Below are 16,860 nucleotides of genomic sequence, written 5' to 3'. Positions count from 1 at the left end.
TGCAGTCAGCATGCCAATTGCACGCTCCCTCAAAACTTACCACATCTGTGGCATTGTGATGTGTGATAAAATCGTACATTTTATAGTGGGCTATGATTGTGGCCAGCATAAAGCACACCTGCGCAATGATCATGCTGATTTAGACAACTTTGTGAAAAATATTTGAGAAATAAAGGCATTTTGTATGCATGGAAAAAGTCTTACATATTTGAATTCAGCTCATGAAAAATTGTAGCAAAAATAAAAGTGTGTTTATATTTTTTTCATCGTATATGGGAAAAGACTTCCTTTTCCCTGGTCAGTGTTCTTTATAGTTTACCTCTCCACCTTTTCGACCACCTTATAGTGCCCCTGCCACTGATTAAGGATCCTGTTCTCCCCTGTGGGCACTAGCACAAGTACCCAATCTCTAGGCTTAAAGGGAATCTGTCAGCCCCTTGTATGCACTTATTCTATTAATATAGGCCTTCAGGTACTAGAATACACAATATAATCATACCTGGATGCCTCTGCTGGTTCTTCAGAAATCCCTTTTTAACCTTTTGTTAATCCCAGGGCTGTGGAGTCGGAGTCAGTGCTCATTTTGGTGGAGTCGGAGTTGGAGTCGGTATAAAATGGACCGACTCCGACTCCTAAAATATATAATAAATTGGGTACAGTAATTCAATGCAGGATGTGCTGAACATTTTTTCATAGGAATTTGGGAAAGTTATGAAATGTCCTATAAATGGCTGTTATATTCCTGATCTAAGGCTACATTCACATACAGCGTTTTTCCTGCGTTTTTTGCGGATACGTTTTTCAGCTGCAAAAGCCGATCAGCTTTTTAAAAAACTGCATCACTTGAAAGGTTTTTGATAGTCCTACTGATTAGACTGTTAGAATTTGTATTATGGCAAGAAAAAAGCAGCTAAGTAAAGAAAAATGAGTGGCCATCATTACTTTAAGAAATGAAGGTCAGTCAGTCTGAAAAATTGGGAAAACTTTGAAAGTGTCCCGAAGTGCAGTGGCAAAAACCATCAAGAGCTACAAAGAAACTGGCTCACATGAGGACCGCCCCAGGAAAGGACCAAGAGTCACCTCTGCTGCGGAGGATAAGTTCATCCGAGTCACCAGCCTCAGAAATCACAGGTTAACAGCAGCTCAGATTAGAGACCGGGTCAATGCCACACAGAGTTCTAGCAGCAGACACATCTCTACAACAACTGTTAAGAGGAGACTTTGTGCAGCAGGCCTTCATGGTATAATAGCTGCTAGGAAAATACTGCTAAGGACAGGCAACAAGCAGAAGAGACTTGTTTGGGCTAAAGAACACAAGGAATTGACATTAGACCAGTGGAAATCTGTGCTTTGGTCTGATGAGTCCAAATTTGAGATCTTTGGTTCCAACCACCGTGTCTTTGTGCGACGCAGAAAAGGTGAACGGATGGACTTTACATGCCTGGTTCCCACCGTGAAGCATGGAGGAGGTGTGATGGTGTCGGGGTGCTTTGCTGGTGACACTGTTGGGGATTTATTCAAAATTGAAGGCATACTGAACCAGCATGGCTACCACAGCATCTTGCAGCGGCATGCTATTCCATCCGGTTTGCGTTTAGTTGGACCATCATTTATTTTTCAAGAGGACAATGACCCCAAACACACCTCCAGGCTGTGTCAGGGCTATTTGACCAAGAAGGAGAGTGACGGGGTGCAACGCCAGATGACCTGGCCTCCACAGTCACCAGACCTGAACCCTATCGAGATGGTTTGGGGTGAGCTGGACCGCAGAGTGAAGGCAAAAGGGCCAACAAGTGCTAAGCATCTCTGGGAACTCCTTCAAGACAGTTGGAAGACCATTTCCGGTGATTACCTCTTGAAGCTCATCAAGAGAATGCCAAGAGTGTGCAAAGCAGTAATCAAAGCAAAAGGTGGCTTCTTTGAAGAACCTAGAATATAAGATATATTTTCAGTTATTTCACACTTTTTTGTTAATTATATAATTCCACATGTGCTAATTCATAGCTTTGATGCCTTCAGAGTGAATCCACAATTTTCATAGTCATGAAATAAAAGAAAACTCTTTGAATGAGAAGGTGTGTCCAAACTTTTGGTCTGTACTGTATATATGTAATCGATATTACATAGTGTATTACATATTTACAATTTATTACATTTTTTTGTGTTCTAAAGTTGTATTCCAATAAATATATCTTATGTTCTATCTAAATATCTTGATTATTGGATCATAGAAATGATTAAATGTCTGATGTTCACAATGTGCTATAATAAATTTTTCACTTAAATATAAGCAATATGTGTGGGAGTCGGAGTTGGAGTCGGTGTAAGGGAAATTGAGGAGTCGGAGTCGCAGGTTTGGCTTACCGACTCCACAGCCCTGGTTAATCCAGTGCTCCAGGCTCTGGGTCATGCGGTGCCTGGAAGGAAACTCTGTCTCCAGTCTTTATTTCCGTGCCTGTCTCCTCGCATCAGGGTAACAGGGCCTTGTGACATCTAGTGGTTGACCCGCGCCTTAGCCCTGTAATTGCAATAGTCCGCAGTTCTATGGGCATTGTGTTCTTATTTCTTCTGCACAGATGCCATCCTTTTGGTAGTGCCACAGGTGCACCCATTATGCTCGGACTGCCAGGGTGCTGCCCAAACGTGCCATAATCTCCTCCTTCAGTTTGTCGTACTCCTTTTGCATCCTGCAGGGTAAGGTCATAGTATGGCTTTTATGGCATATTTCAAGGTCCGTTGAAGTCTCGATAATGACTTGTAGGATTGCTGTTTCCAATAGGAGGAACTAGAGTTCAAGTCCTCTTCCTCTCTGAAGAGAATATGTGCCCATTTAATTTCCCAGAGGAGCATGCAAGCTGTTTAAGTCCCATCATACTGGCGTGCCAGACCTGGCATATCACTCTCCACAAGGAGAAACCCTACCCCTTAGATCCTAGCCTTGTCCAGGCACTAGCTAAACAAAAACAGACCATGGCTACTACTATACAGCTGAGCTAGCCCCAGCTCGGTCAAACAAAACAGCTGCTTTCCAAATCACACCTCACTACCTGTGCAGTCTGGTCTCAGATAGGGATTCTGGCTTCTCGCTTTCTTCAGCTCAAAAACACATCCATAACCCCAAAAGAATAGTATTCAAAATGCATAGGAAAATATGTAATGCTTTATTAATATATAAAAGGCATGATGACATAACTTATCATAAAAACATAAGACCTTTAATAAAATGAAAATCAATTAAAATCACAGTGTATGCAAGGAGTGGTGTGTGGGCTCAGAGGGGCGTTATATTGGTTGGTATTGTGGTCTCTACTATGGATATTTATTGAATACCTTTTCTTTTCTCTTATAATGTGGATTGTTTATTACTTGGATCATGGCGTTTATTTGAATAGACACTTGCTCTTAGAGATTTTTTATTTAATTTTATCATGAATTAATTCACATTTGATTATTTATATTATTATTCATTGCCTCATTTTTCTTTAATTAACTATATTTTTTACATACACCATTTAAGTTATTCTGGTTTTCACTTGGAGATATACTGTATATTTTTTTCTTTTTCTACATGCACTTTATTTATCATGTATTTTTAGTATAGATAACCACAAATTAATTATTCAGTACATCTAATTTTTTTTTTTTATTGGATTTTCATGCCAATTAAGATGACCTACCCTGCCCCTTGCATACATTGTGATTTTAATTGATTTTCATTTTATTAAGGGTCTTATGTTTTTATGATTTTTTATGTTATGTTGCGTCATCATGCCTTTTGTATATTAACTAGCTGAAGAGCCTGGCGCTGCCCGGGCATAGCAACTAACTACAGTTAGTTATAACAAATTATAATGACTATATATATATAATATATAAAGGTGAGTGTAGAGCCCCGCCCACTCCGCATAGCCACATTCACTATAATATCCCACATCGTTCCGTCAGCCAGAGCCACCGGACTACTCCTAATATCTCACATCATCCCGTCAGCCAGAGCCACCGGATTACTGCCCCTAATATCCCACATCATCCCCTCAGCCAGAGCCACCGGACTACTACCACTAATATCCCACATCATCCCGTCAGCCAGAGCTACTGGACTACTACCCCATATATCCCACATCATCCCGTCAACCAGACCCACCGGACTACCATCCCTAATATCCCACATCATCCCGTCAGAGCCACCAGACTACTACCCCTAATATCCCACATCATCCCGTCAGCCAGAGCCACCGGACTACTACCCCTAATATCCCACATCATCCCATCAGCCAGAGCCGCCGGACTACTACCCCTAATATCCCACATCATCCCGTCAGAGCCACCGGACTACTACCCCTAATATCCCACATTATCCTGTCAAAGCCACCAGACTACTACCACTAATATCCCACATCATCCCCTCAGCCAGAGCCACCGGACAACTACTACTAATATCCCACATCATCCCGTCACAGCCGCCGGACTACTCCCCTAATATCCCACACCATCCCGTCAGCCTGGGGTCAGAACCAGAGCGCTAAGTAGAATGGCCTTAACTTCCATACCGGGGATCCCTTTAAGAGAGGCCTGGCGTCAGAACCAGAGCACTGAGTGGATTTGCCCTGACTTCCATACCAATGATCCCTTTAATAGAAGCCTGGGGTGAGAATCAGAGCGCTGAGGGATTTACCCTAACTTCCATACCAGAGATCCCTTTAAGAGAGGCCTGGGGTCAGAATCAGATTGCAGAGTGGATTTGCCCTCAGTTCTATACCAATGATCCCTTTAAGAGTCCCTGGGGATAGAACCACAGCGCTGAGTGGAATGGTCCTAACTTCCATACCGGGGAACCCTTTGGGATGGAGGATGTGTGATGGGTATATGGTCACGAGAGAGGGTGATTAATTTCTGTCATGTGCTCTCTGCTCCTTTCTGGGGGGCAGACAATGGCTGGGAGCTTATGTTCCCAGGGATGTTAGATTTCTCCCACCCGGTCAGTGTCTGCTGAGGTGTTGTTATTGAGTGCGAAAACTGTTGCTCATAGCAACCAATCACAGCTCAGCTTCTTTTAAACAGCTATGAAGAAATGAGAGATGCTTAGTGATTGGTTGCAAGGAAAACTGTTGCTCATAGCAACCAATCATAGCTCAGCTTCTTTTGAACAGCTCTGTTGAAATGAAAGTTGCTTCATGATTGGTTGGTGATACACACACACATTCAGTTTTATATATAGAGATTAACAAAAACCGTATGCACTACTGTGTTTGGTGCTCAAGTAGGTTCCCAAACCGTTATTAAGTAGAAATAAACTTGGCACTCAATATGTGATCAGAAAAGAGTTTTTAATGCAGTCCAAAGAGAAGTAATAAACAAAAAACATTTTGGTCTGACTGACCTTCTTTAGTTAACCCCTTTACCCCCAAGGGTGGTTTGCACGTTAATGATCAGGCCAATTTTTACAATTCTGACCACTGTCCCTTTATGAGGTAATAACTCTGGAATGTTTCCATGGATCCTGGTGATTCTGACAGTGTTTTCTCGTGACATGTTGTACTTCATGTTAGTGGTAAAATTTCATTCATATCACTTGCGTTTACTTGTGAAAAAACAGAAATTTGGCGAAAATTTAGAAAATTTCGCAATTTTCCAACTTTGAATTTTTATGCCCTTAACCCCCTTCCTGACATCTGATGTACTATCCCGTCCATGGGACCCGGGACCCTATGCCCATGAACGTGATAGTACATCTACCGCGATCAGCGGCGCCCACGTGGTGAGCGCCGTTGATCGCGGCCGGGTGTCAGCTGATTATCACAGCTGACACCCGGCACAATGTGTCAGGGGCGGTCATGGACCGCCCCCGACACGTTAACCCCTTGCACACCGTGATCAAACATGATCGCGGTGTACCGGGGGTTAAAGGGAAGCATTGGCAGGGAGGGGGCTCCCTCCGTGCTTCCCTGAGCCCCCCACGGCAGCGCAATGTGCAGCGCTGCTGCGGGGGGCTCCTTTCCTGCAGGCCTCCGAATCCAAGATGGCGACGGGGGCCTGCAGGAAGCTGGCTTCCTCAGTGCCTGCAAAGCGCAGGCATGAGGAAGCCTTCTGCATTGCCTGTGACAGATCGCTGATCTGTCACAGTGATCTGTGATGTGACAGATCAGCGATCTGTCACAGGACAGTGATGTCCCACCTGGGACTATTTAACCCCTTCCTGACATCCGACGTACTATCCCGTCCACGGTACCCGGGCCCGTATGACCGTGGACGGGATAGTACGTCTACCGCGATCAACGGTGCCCACGTGGTGAGCGCCGCTGATCGCGGCCGGGTGTCAGCTGATTATCACAGCTGACACCCGGCACAATGTGTCAGGGCGGTCACGGACCGCCCCCGACATGTTAACCCCTTGCACCCGCGATCAAACACGATCGCGGTGTACCGGGGGTTAAAGGGAAGCATCGGCAGGGAGGGGGCTCCCTCCGTGCATCCCTGAGCCCCCCACAGCAGCGCAATGTGCAGCGCTGCTGCGGGGGGCTCCTTTCCTCAAGGCCCCCGAATCCAAGATGGCGACGGGGGCCTTCGGGGGCCTGAGGAAGCTGGCTTCCTCAGTGCCTGCAAAGCGCAGGCATGAGGAAGTCTTCTTCAATGCCTGTGACAGATTGCTGATCTGTCACAGTGATGTCCCACCTGGGACTATTTAATAAAGTAAAAAAAAAAATAAAAAAAAGTGTAAAAATAATTAAAAAAAAAATCGCCAAATATATTAGAAAAAAAAAAATATTCCCCCAATAAATCCATTTTTTGGAAATAATAATAAAAAAAACAAAACAATAAAAGTACACATATTAGGTATCGCCGCGTCCGTAACGACCCGCCCTATAAAACTGTCCCATTAGTTAACCCCTTTAGCGAACCCCTTAAAAAATAAAAATAAAAAACGAAGCAAAAAATAATGATTTATTATCATACCGCCAAACAAAAAGTGTAATAACGCGCGATCAAAAAGACGCATATAAATATCCATGGTACCGCTGAAAACGTCATCTTGTCCCGCAAAAAAACGAGCCGCCACACAGCATCATCAGCGAAAAAATAAAAAAGTTATAGCTCGCTGAATAAAGCGATGCAAAAATAATTATTTTTTATATAAAATAGTTTTCATTGCATAAAACTGACAAAAACATAAAAAAACGACCTAAATGAGGTATCGCTGTCACCGTACTGACGTGAAGAATAAAACCTCTTTATCAATTTTACCGCAAGCGGAACGGTGTAAACGCACCCCCCCCAAAAGAAATTCATGAAACGCTGGTTTTTGTTCATTCTGCGTCCCAAAAATCGGAATAAAAAGCGATCAAAAAATTCCACGTGCCCGAAAATGGTACCAATAAAAACGTCAACTCGTCCCGCAAAAAATAAGACCTCACATGACTCGGTGGGTCAAAATACGGAAAAATTATAGCTCTCAATATGTGGTGATGCAAAAACTATTTTTACAATAAAAAGCGTCTTTTAGCGTGCGACAGCCGCCAAACATAAAAACCGCCATAAATAGTAAATCAAACCCCCCGTTATCACCCCCTTAGTTAGGGAAAAATAATAAAATAAAAAAAATGTATTTATTTCCATTTTTCCCTTAGGGTTAGGGTTAGGGCTAGGGGTGTGTTGGGGTAGGGTTAGGGCTAGGGCTAGGGTTAGGGTTAGGGCTAGGGTTAGGGCTAGGGTTAGGGCTAGGGTTAGGGTTAGGGGCGTGTTGGGGTTCGGGTTGGAGTTAGAATTGGGGGTTTCCACTGTTTGGGCACATCAGGGGCTCTCCAAATGCAACAAGGCGTCTGATCTCAATTCCAGCCAATTCTGAGTTGAAAAAGTCAAATGGTGCTCCTTCCCTTCCAAGCTCTGCTATGCGCCCAAACAGTGTTTTACCCCCACATGTAGGGTATCAGCCTACTCAGGACAAATTGCAAAACAATTTTTTGGGTCCAATTTCTCCTGTTACCCTTAGGAAAATAAAAAATTGGGGGCAAAAATATCATTTTTGTGGAAAAAAATGATTTTTTTATTTTCACGTCCGAGTGTTATAAACTTCTGTGAAGCACTTGGGGGTTCAAAGTGCTCACCACACATCTAGATAAGTTCCGTGGGGGGTCTAGTGTCCAAAATGGGGTCACTTGTGGGGAGTTTCAATAGTTTAGGTACATCAGGGGCTCTCCAAACGCACATGACACCCGCAGACCATTCCATCAAAGTCTGCATTCCAAAACGTCACTGCTACCCTTCCGAGCCCCGACGTGTGTCCATACAGTAGTTTTATCCCACATATGGGGTGTCAGCGTACTCAGGACAAATTGGACAACAACTTTTGGGGTTCAATTTCTCCTGTTACCCTTGGGAAAATAAAAAAATTGGGGACTAATTGATCATGTTTGTGGAAAAAATACGATTTTTTTATTTTCACGCCTGGGCGTTGTAAACTTCTGTGACGCACTGGGGGGTTCAAAGTGCTCACCACACATCTAGATAAGTTCCTTGGGGGGTCTAGTTTACAAAATGGTGTCATTTGTGGGGGGTTTCCACTGTTTAGGTACATTAGGGGCTCTCCAAAGGCAACATGACACCCGCAGACCATTCCATCAAAGTCTGCATTCCAAAACGTCACTACTTCCCTTCCGAGCCCCGACGTGTGCCCATACAGTAGTTTTCTCCCACATATGGGGTATCAGCATACTCAGGACAAATTGGACAACAACTTTTGGGGTCCAATTTCTCCTGGTACCCTTGGGAAAATAAAAAAATGGTGACTAAAAGATCATGTTTGTGGAAAAAATACGAATTTTTTATTTTCACGCCCGGGCGTTGTAAACTTCTGTGAAGCACTGGGGGGGTCAAAGTGCTCACCACACATCTAGATAAGTTCCTTAGGGGGTCTAATTTCCAAAATGGTGTCATTTGTGGGGGGGTTCCACTGTTTTGGTACATCAGGAGTTTTCCAAACGCGACATGGTGTCCGATCTCAATTCCAGCCAAAAACGTCAAATAGCGCTGCTTCCCTTCCGAGCTCTGCCATGCGCCCAAATAGTGGTTTACCCCCACATGTGGGGTATCAGCGTACTCAGGACAAATTGCACAATAACTTTTAGGGTCCTGTTACCCTTGGAAAAATAAGAATTGAGGGTGAAAAGATCATTTTTGTGGAAAAAATATGATTTTTTAATTGTATGGCTTTATGTTATAAACTTCTGTGAAGCCCATGGGGGTTCAAAGTTCTCACCACACATCTAGATAAGTTCCTTGGGGGGTCTAGTTTCCAAAATGGTGTCATTTGTGGGGGGTTTCCACTGTTTTGGTACATCAGGAGTTTTCCAAACGCGACATGGTGTCCGATCTCAATTCCAGCCAAAAACGTCAAATGGCGCTGCTTCCCTTCCGAGCTCTGCCATGCGCCCAAATAGTGGTTTACCCCCACATGTGGGGTATCAGCGTACTCAGGACAAATTGCACAATAACTTTTAGGGTCCTGTTACCCTTGGAAAAATAAGAATTGAGGGTGAAAAGATCATTTTTGTGGAAAAAATATGATTTTTTAATTGTATGGCTTTATGTTATAAACTTCTGTGAAGCCCATGGGGGTTCAAAGTTCTCACCACACATCTAGATAAGTTCCTTAGGGGGTCTAGTTTCCAAAATGGTGTCATTTGTGGGGGGTTTCCACTGTTTTGGTACATCAGGGGTTTTCCAAACGCGACATGGTGTCCGATCTCAATTCCAGCCAAAAACGTCAAATGGCGCTGCTTCCCTTCCGAGCTCTGCCATGCGCCCAAATAGTGGTTTACCCCCACATGTGGGGTATCAGCGTACTCAGGACAAATTGCACAATAACTTTTAGGGTTCTGTTACCCTTGGGAAAATAAAAATTGGGGTGAAAAGATCATTTTTGTGGAAAAAATATGATTTTTTAATTGTACCGCTGTACGTTATAAACTTCTGTAAAGCCCTTGTGGGTTCAAAGTTCTCACCACATATCTAGATAAGTTCCTTGGGGGGTCTAGTTTCCAAAATGGGGTCACTTGTACGGTGTTTCCACTGTTTAGGTACATCAGGGACTCTCCAAACGTGACATGGCGTCCAATCTGAATTCCAGCCAATTTTGCATTGAAAAAGTCAAACGGCGCTCCTTCCATTCTGAGCTCTGCCATGCGCCGAAACAGTCGTTCCCCCCACATATCAGGTATCTGCGTACTCAGGACAAATTGCACAATAACTTTTGCAGTTCAATTTCTCCTGTTACCCTTGGTAAAATAAAAAAAATTGAACCTGAAGTATTTTTTTTATGAAAAAAAGTTAGATGTTCATTTTTTTTAAATATTCAAAAAAATTCCTGTGACGCACCTAAAGGGTTAATAAACTTCTTGAATGTGGTTTTGACCACCTTAAGGGGTGCAGTTTTTAGAATGGTGTCACTTTTGGGTATTTTCTATCATATAGACCCCTCAAAGTGGCTTCAAATGTGATGTGGTCCTAAAAATAAAATGGTGTTGTAAAAATGAGAAATCGCTGGTCAACTTTTAACCCTTATAACTTCCTAACAAAAAAAAATTTTGGTTCCAAAATTGTGCTGATGTAAAGTAAACATGTGGGAAATGTTAGTTATCAAGTTTTTTGTGTGCCGTATCTCTGCGATTTAAGGGCAAAAAAATTCAAAGTTGGAAAAGTGCGAAATTTTCAAAATTTTCGCCAAATTTCCGTTTTTCTCACAAATAAGCGCAAGTTATTTGAATGAAATTTTACCACTAACATGAAGTACAATATGTCACGAGAAAACAGTGTCAGAATCACCGGGATCCATGGAAGCGTTCCAGAGTTATGACCTCATAAAGGTACAGTGGTCAGAATTGTAAAAATTGGCCCGGTCATGAACGTGCAAACCACCCTTGGGGGTGAAGGGGTTAATAAAGTTAAAAAAAAATAAAAAAAAGTGTTAAAATAAATTTTAAAACATCGCCAAATAAATTAGAAAAAAAATATATATATTCCCCCAAATAAATCCATTTTTTGGAAATTAAAAAAAAAACAAAACAATAAAAGTACACATATTAGGTATGGCCGCGTCCATAACGACCCGCCCTATAAAACTGTCCCATTAGTTAACCCCTTTAGCGAACCCCTTAAAAAATAAAAATAAAAAACGAAGCAAAAAATGATTTATTATCATACCGCCAAACAAAAAGTGTAATAACGCGCAATCAAAAAGACGCATATAAATATCCATGGTACCGCTGAAAACGTCATCTTGTCCCGCAAAAAACGAGCCGCCACACAGCATCATCAGCGAAAAAATAAAAAAGTTATAGCTCGCAGAATAAAGTGATGCAAAAATAATTATTTTTTATATAAAATAGTTTTCATTGCATAAAACAGACAAAACATAAAAAAAGACCTAAATGAGGTATCGCTGTAACCGTACTGACCCGAAGAATAAAACTGCTTTATCAATTTTATCGCACGCGGAACGGTGTAAACGCACCCCCCCAAAAGAAATTCATGAAACGCTGGTTTTTGTTCATTCTGCGTCCCAAAAATCGGAATAAAAAGCGATCAAAAAATGTCACGTGCCCGAAAATGGTACCAATAAAAACGTCAACTCGTCCCGCAAAAAATAAGACCTCACATGACTCGGTGGGTCAAAATACGGAAAAATTATAGCTCTCAATATGTGGTGATGCAAAAAACTATTTTTACAATAAAAAGTGTCTTTTAGCGTGCGACAGCTGCCAAATATAAAAACCGCCATAAATAGTAAATCAAACCCCCCGTTATCACCCCCTTAGTTAGGGAAAAATAATAAAATAAAAAAAATTTATTTATTTCCATTTTTCCATTAGGGTTAGGGCTAGGGTTAGGGCTGAGATTAGGGTTAGGGGTGTGTTGGGGTTCGGGTTGGAGTTAGAATTGGGGATTTCCACTGTTTGGGCACATCAGGGGCTCTCCAAATGCAACATGGCGTCTGATCTCAATTCCAGCCAATTCTGAGTTGAAAAAGTCAAATGGTGCTCCTTCCCTTCCAAGCTCTGCCATGCGCCCAAACAGTGTTTTACCCCCACATATAGGGTATCAGCCTACTCAGGTCAAACAATTTTTGGGGTCCAATTTCTCCTGTTACCCTTAGGAAAATAAAAAATTGGGGGCAAAAATATCATTTTTGTGGAAAAAAATGATTTTTTTATTTTCACGTCCGAGCGTTATAAACTTCTGTGAAGCACTTGGGGGTTCAAAGTGCTCACCACACATCTAGATAAGTTCCTTAGGGGGTCTAGTTTTCAAAATGGGGTCACTTGTGGGGAGTTTCAATAGTTTAGGTACGTTAGGGGCTCTCCAAACGCACATGACACCCGCAGGCCATTCCATCAAAGTCTGCATTCCAAAACGTCACTGCTTCCCTTCCGATCCCCGACGTGTGTCCATACAGTAGTTTTGTCCCACATATGGGGTGTCAGCGTACTCATGACAAATTGGACAACAACTTTTGGGGTCCAATTTCTCCTGTTACCCTTGGGAAAATGAAAAAATTGGGGACTAATTGATCATGTTTGTGGAAAAAATACGATTTTTTTATTTTCATGCCCGGGCATTATAAACTTCTGTGAAGCCCTTGGGGGTTCAAAGTGCTCACCACACATCTAGATAAGTTCCTTAGGGGGTCTCGTTTCCAAAATGGGTCATTTGTGGGGGTTTCCACTGTTTAGGTACATTAGGGGCTCTCCAAAGGCAACATGACACCCGCAGACCATTCCATCAAAGTCTGCATTCCAAAACGTCACTACTTCCCTTCCGAGCCCTGACGTGTATCCATACAGTAGTTTTCTCCCACATATGGGGTGTCAGCGTACTCAGGACAAATTGGACAACAACTTTTGGGGTTCAATTTCTCCTGTTACCCTTGGGAAAATAAAAAAATTGGGGACTAATTGATCATGTTTGTGGAAAAAATACGATTTTTTTATTTTCATGCCCTGGCATTATAAACTTCTGTGAAGCCTTTGGGGGTTCAAAGTGCTCACCTCACATCTAGATAAGTTCCTTAGGAGGTCTAGTTTTCAAAATGGGGTCATTTGTGGGGGGTTTCCACTGTTTAGGTACATTAGGGGCTCTCCAAAGGCAACATGACACCCGCAGACCATTCCATCAAAGTCTGCATTCCAAAACGTCACTACTTCCCTTCCGAGCCCTGACGTGTGCCCATACAGTAGTTTTCTCCCACATATGGGGTATCAGCATACTCAGGACAAATTGGACAACAACTTTTGGGGTCCAATTTCTCCTGGTATCCTTGGGAAAATAAAAAAATGGTGACTAAAGATCATGTTTGTGGAAAAAATACGAATTTTTTATTTTCACGCCCGGGCGTTATAAACTTCTGTGAAGCACTGGGGGGTTCAAAGTGCTCACCACACATCTAGATAAGTTCCTTGGGGGGTCTAGTTTACAAAATGATGTCATTTGTGGGGTTTTTCCACTGTTTAGGTACATCAGGGGTTTTCCAATCACGACATGGTGTCCGATCTCAATTCCAGCCAAAAACGTCAAATGGCGCTGCTTCCCTTCCGAGCTCTGCCATGCGCCCAAATAGTGGTTTACCCCCAAATGTGGGTTATCAGCGTACTCAGGACAAATTGCACAATAACTTTTAGGGTCCTGTTACCCTTGGAAAAATAAGAATTGAGGGTGAAAAGATCATTTTTGTGGAAAAAATATGATTTTTTAATTGTACGGCTGTATGTTATAAACTTCTTTGAAACCCTTGGGGGTTCAAAGTTCTCACCACACATCTAGATAAGTTCCTTAGGGGGTCTAGTTTCCAAAATGGTGTCATTTGTGGGGGGTTTCCACTGTTTTGGTACATCAGGGGTTTTCCAATCGCGACATGATGTCCGATCTCAATTCCAGCCAAAAACGTCAAATGGCGCTGCTTCCCTTCCGAGCTCTGCCATGCACCCAAATACTGGTTTACCCCCACATGTGGGGTATCAGCGTACTCAGGACAAATTGCACAATAACTTTTAGGGTCCTGTTACCCTTGGGAAAATAAAAATTGGGGTGAAAAGATCATTTTTGTGGAAAAAATATGATTTTTTAATTGTACCGCTGTACGTTATAAACTTCTGTAAAGCCCTTGTGGGTTCAAAGTTCTCACCACATAACTAGATAAGTTCCTTGGGGGGTCTAGTTTCCAAAATGGGGTCACTTGTAGGGGTTTTCCACTGTTTAGGTACATCAGGGACTCTCCAAACGTGACATGGCGTCCGATCTGAATTCCAGCCAATTTTGCATTGAAAAAGTCAAACGGCGCTCCTTCCATTCTGAGCTTTGCCATGCGCCGAAACAGTCGTTCCCCCCCACATATCAGGTATCAGCGTACTCAGGACAAATTGCACAATAACTTTTGCAGTCCAATTTCTCCTGTTACCCTTGGTAAAATAAAAAAATTGAACCTGAAGTATTTTTTTTGTGAAAAAGTTAGATGTTCATTTTTTTTTTTAAATATTCAAAATAATTCCTGTGATGCACCTAAAGGGTTAATAAACTTCTTGAATGTGGTTTTGACCACCTTAAGGGGTGCAGTTTTTAGAATGGTGTCACTTTTGGGTATTTTCTATCATATAGACCCCTCAAAGTGGCTTCAAATGTGATGTGGTCCTAAAAATAAAATGGTGTTGTAAAAATGAGAAATCGCTGGTCAACTTTTAACCCTTATAACTTCCTAACAAAAAAAAATTTTGGTTCCAAAATTGTGCTGATGTAAAGTAAACATGTGGGAAATGTTATTTTTCAAGTTTTTTGTGTGCCGTATCTCTGTGATTTAAGGGCAAAAAAATTCAAAGTTGGAAAATTGCAAAATTTTCAAAATTTTCGCCAAATTTCCGTTTTTCTCACAAATAAGCGCAAGTTATTTGAATGAAATTTTACCACTAACATGAAGTACAATATGTCACGAGAAAACAGTGTCAGAATCACCGGGATCCATGGAAGCGTTCCAGAGTTATGATCTCATAAAGGTACAGTGGTCAGAATTGTAAAAATTGGCCCGGTCATGAACGTGCAAACCACCCTTGGGGGTGAAGGGGTTAAATCACAGAGATACGGCGCACAAAAAAACTAAATAAGTAACATTTTCCACATGTTTACTTTACATCAGCACAATTTATGAACCAAAAATTTTTTTTGTTAGGAAGTTATAAGGGTTAAAAGTTAACCAGCGATTTCTCATTTTTACAATGAGAAATTTTTACCATTCTAAAAACTGCCCCCCTGACGGTGCTCAAAAACACATTCAAGATGTTTATTAATCCTTCAGGTGCTTCACAGGAATTTTTTGAATGTTTAAAAAAATGAACATTTAACTTTTTTTTCACAAAAAAAGTCCTGAGTACGCTGATACCTGATATGTGGAGGGAACCACTGCTTGGGCGCATGGCAGAGCTCAGAAGGGAAGGAGCGCCGTATGACTTTTTCAACTCAAAATTGGCTGGAATTGAGATCGGACGCCATGTCACGTTTGGAGAGCCCCTGATGTGCCTAAACAGTAGAAACCCCTAGACAAGTGACCCCATTTTGTAATCTAGACCCCCCAAGGAACTTATCTAGATATGTGGTGAGAACTTTGAACCCCCAAGGGCTTCACAGAAGTTTATAACGTACAGCCGTACAATTAAAAATTTATTTTTTTCCACAAAAATGATCCTTTTCACACCCAATTTTTATTTTCCCAGGGGAACCCAAAAGTTATTGTGCAATTTGTCCAGAGTACGCTGATTCCCCATATGTGGGGGAAAACCACTGCTTGGGTGCATGGCAGGGCTCGGAAGAGAATGAGCGCCGTTTTACTTTTTCAACGCAGAATTGACTTGACGCCATATCGCATTTGGAGAGCCTCTGATGTGCCTAAACAGTGTAAACCCCCCACAAATGACACCATTTTGGAAACTAGACCCCCCAAGGAACTTATCTAGATGTGTGGTGAGACCTTTGAACCCCCATGGGCTTCACAGAAGTTTATAACATAAAGCCATACAATTAAAAAATCATATTTTTTCCACAAAAATGATCTTTTCACCCCAATTTTTATTTTCCCAAAGGAAATAGGACCCCAAAAGTTATTGTGCAATTTGTCCTCAGTACACTAATACCCCATATGTGGGGGTAAACCACTGTTTGGGCGCATGGCTGAGCTCGGAAAGGAAGGAGTGCAGTTTGACACAAAATTGGCTGGAATTGATATCGGGCACCATGTCACGGTTGGAGAGCCCCTGATGTGCCTAAACAGTGGAAACCTCCCACAAGTGACCCCATTTTGAAAACTAGACCCCCCAAGGAACTTATCTAAATGTGTGGTGAGCACTTTGAACCTCCAAGTGCTTCACATAAGTTTATAATGCCCGGGCGTGAAAATAAAAAAAACATATTTTTTCCACAAACATGATCTTTTAGTCCCCAATTTTTTTATTTTCCCAAGGGTAACATGAGAAATTGGACCCCAAATGTTGTTGTCCAATTTGTCCTGAGTACGCTGATACCCCATATGTGGAATAAAACTACTGTATGGGCACACGTCGGGGCTCGGAAGGGAAGTAGTAAGGTTTTGGAATGCAGACTTTGATGGAATGGTCTGCGGGTGTCATGTCACGTTTGGGGAGCCCCTGAGTGCCTAAACTGTGGAAACCCCCCCACAAGTGACCCCATTTTGGAAACTAGACCCCCCAACAAACTTATCTAGATGTGTGGGGAGCACTTTGAACATAGTGCCGGGTGTCAGCTGTGATAATCAGCTGACACCCGGCTGCAATCAGCTGCGCTACCCCCTTGAGCGCAGCTGATCGCGGT

At 42.3% G+C, this 16,860-nt stretch overlaps 1 protein-coding gene across 1 annotated transcript in view; it reads right to left on the bottom strand.

The window, feature by feature from the left end:
- LOC141052995 (uncharacterized) overlaps positions 1-16,860 on the bottom strand; it is a 65,493-nt gene that overhangs the window by 28,349 nt on the left and 20,284 nt on the right. Inside the window, exon 8 of the mRNA XM_073550318.1 lies at positions 41-134. Within this exon, the coding sequence (XP_073406419.1) occupies positions 41-134 (94 nt within the window). The remainder of the gene's footprint in view (positions 1-40; positions 135-16,860) is intronic.

Source organism: Dendrobates tinctorius, unplaced genomic scaffold, assembly GCF_039654945.1.
Source record: "Dendrobates tinctorius isolate UK_male_01 unplaced genomic scaffold, ASM3965494v1 ptg000164l, whole genome shotgun sequence".
NCBI lineage: Eukaryota > Metazoa > Chordata > Amphibia > Anura > Dendrobatidae > Dendrobates > Dendrobates tinctorius.
The sequence above is the reverse complement of the archived record's forward strand: the minus strand, read 5'-3'. Positions and strand labels throughout refer to the sequence as shown.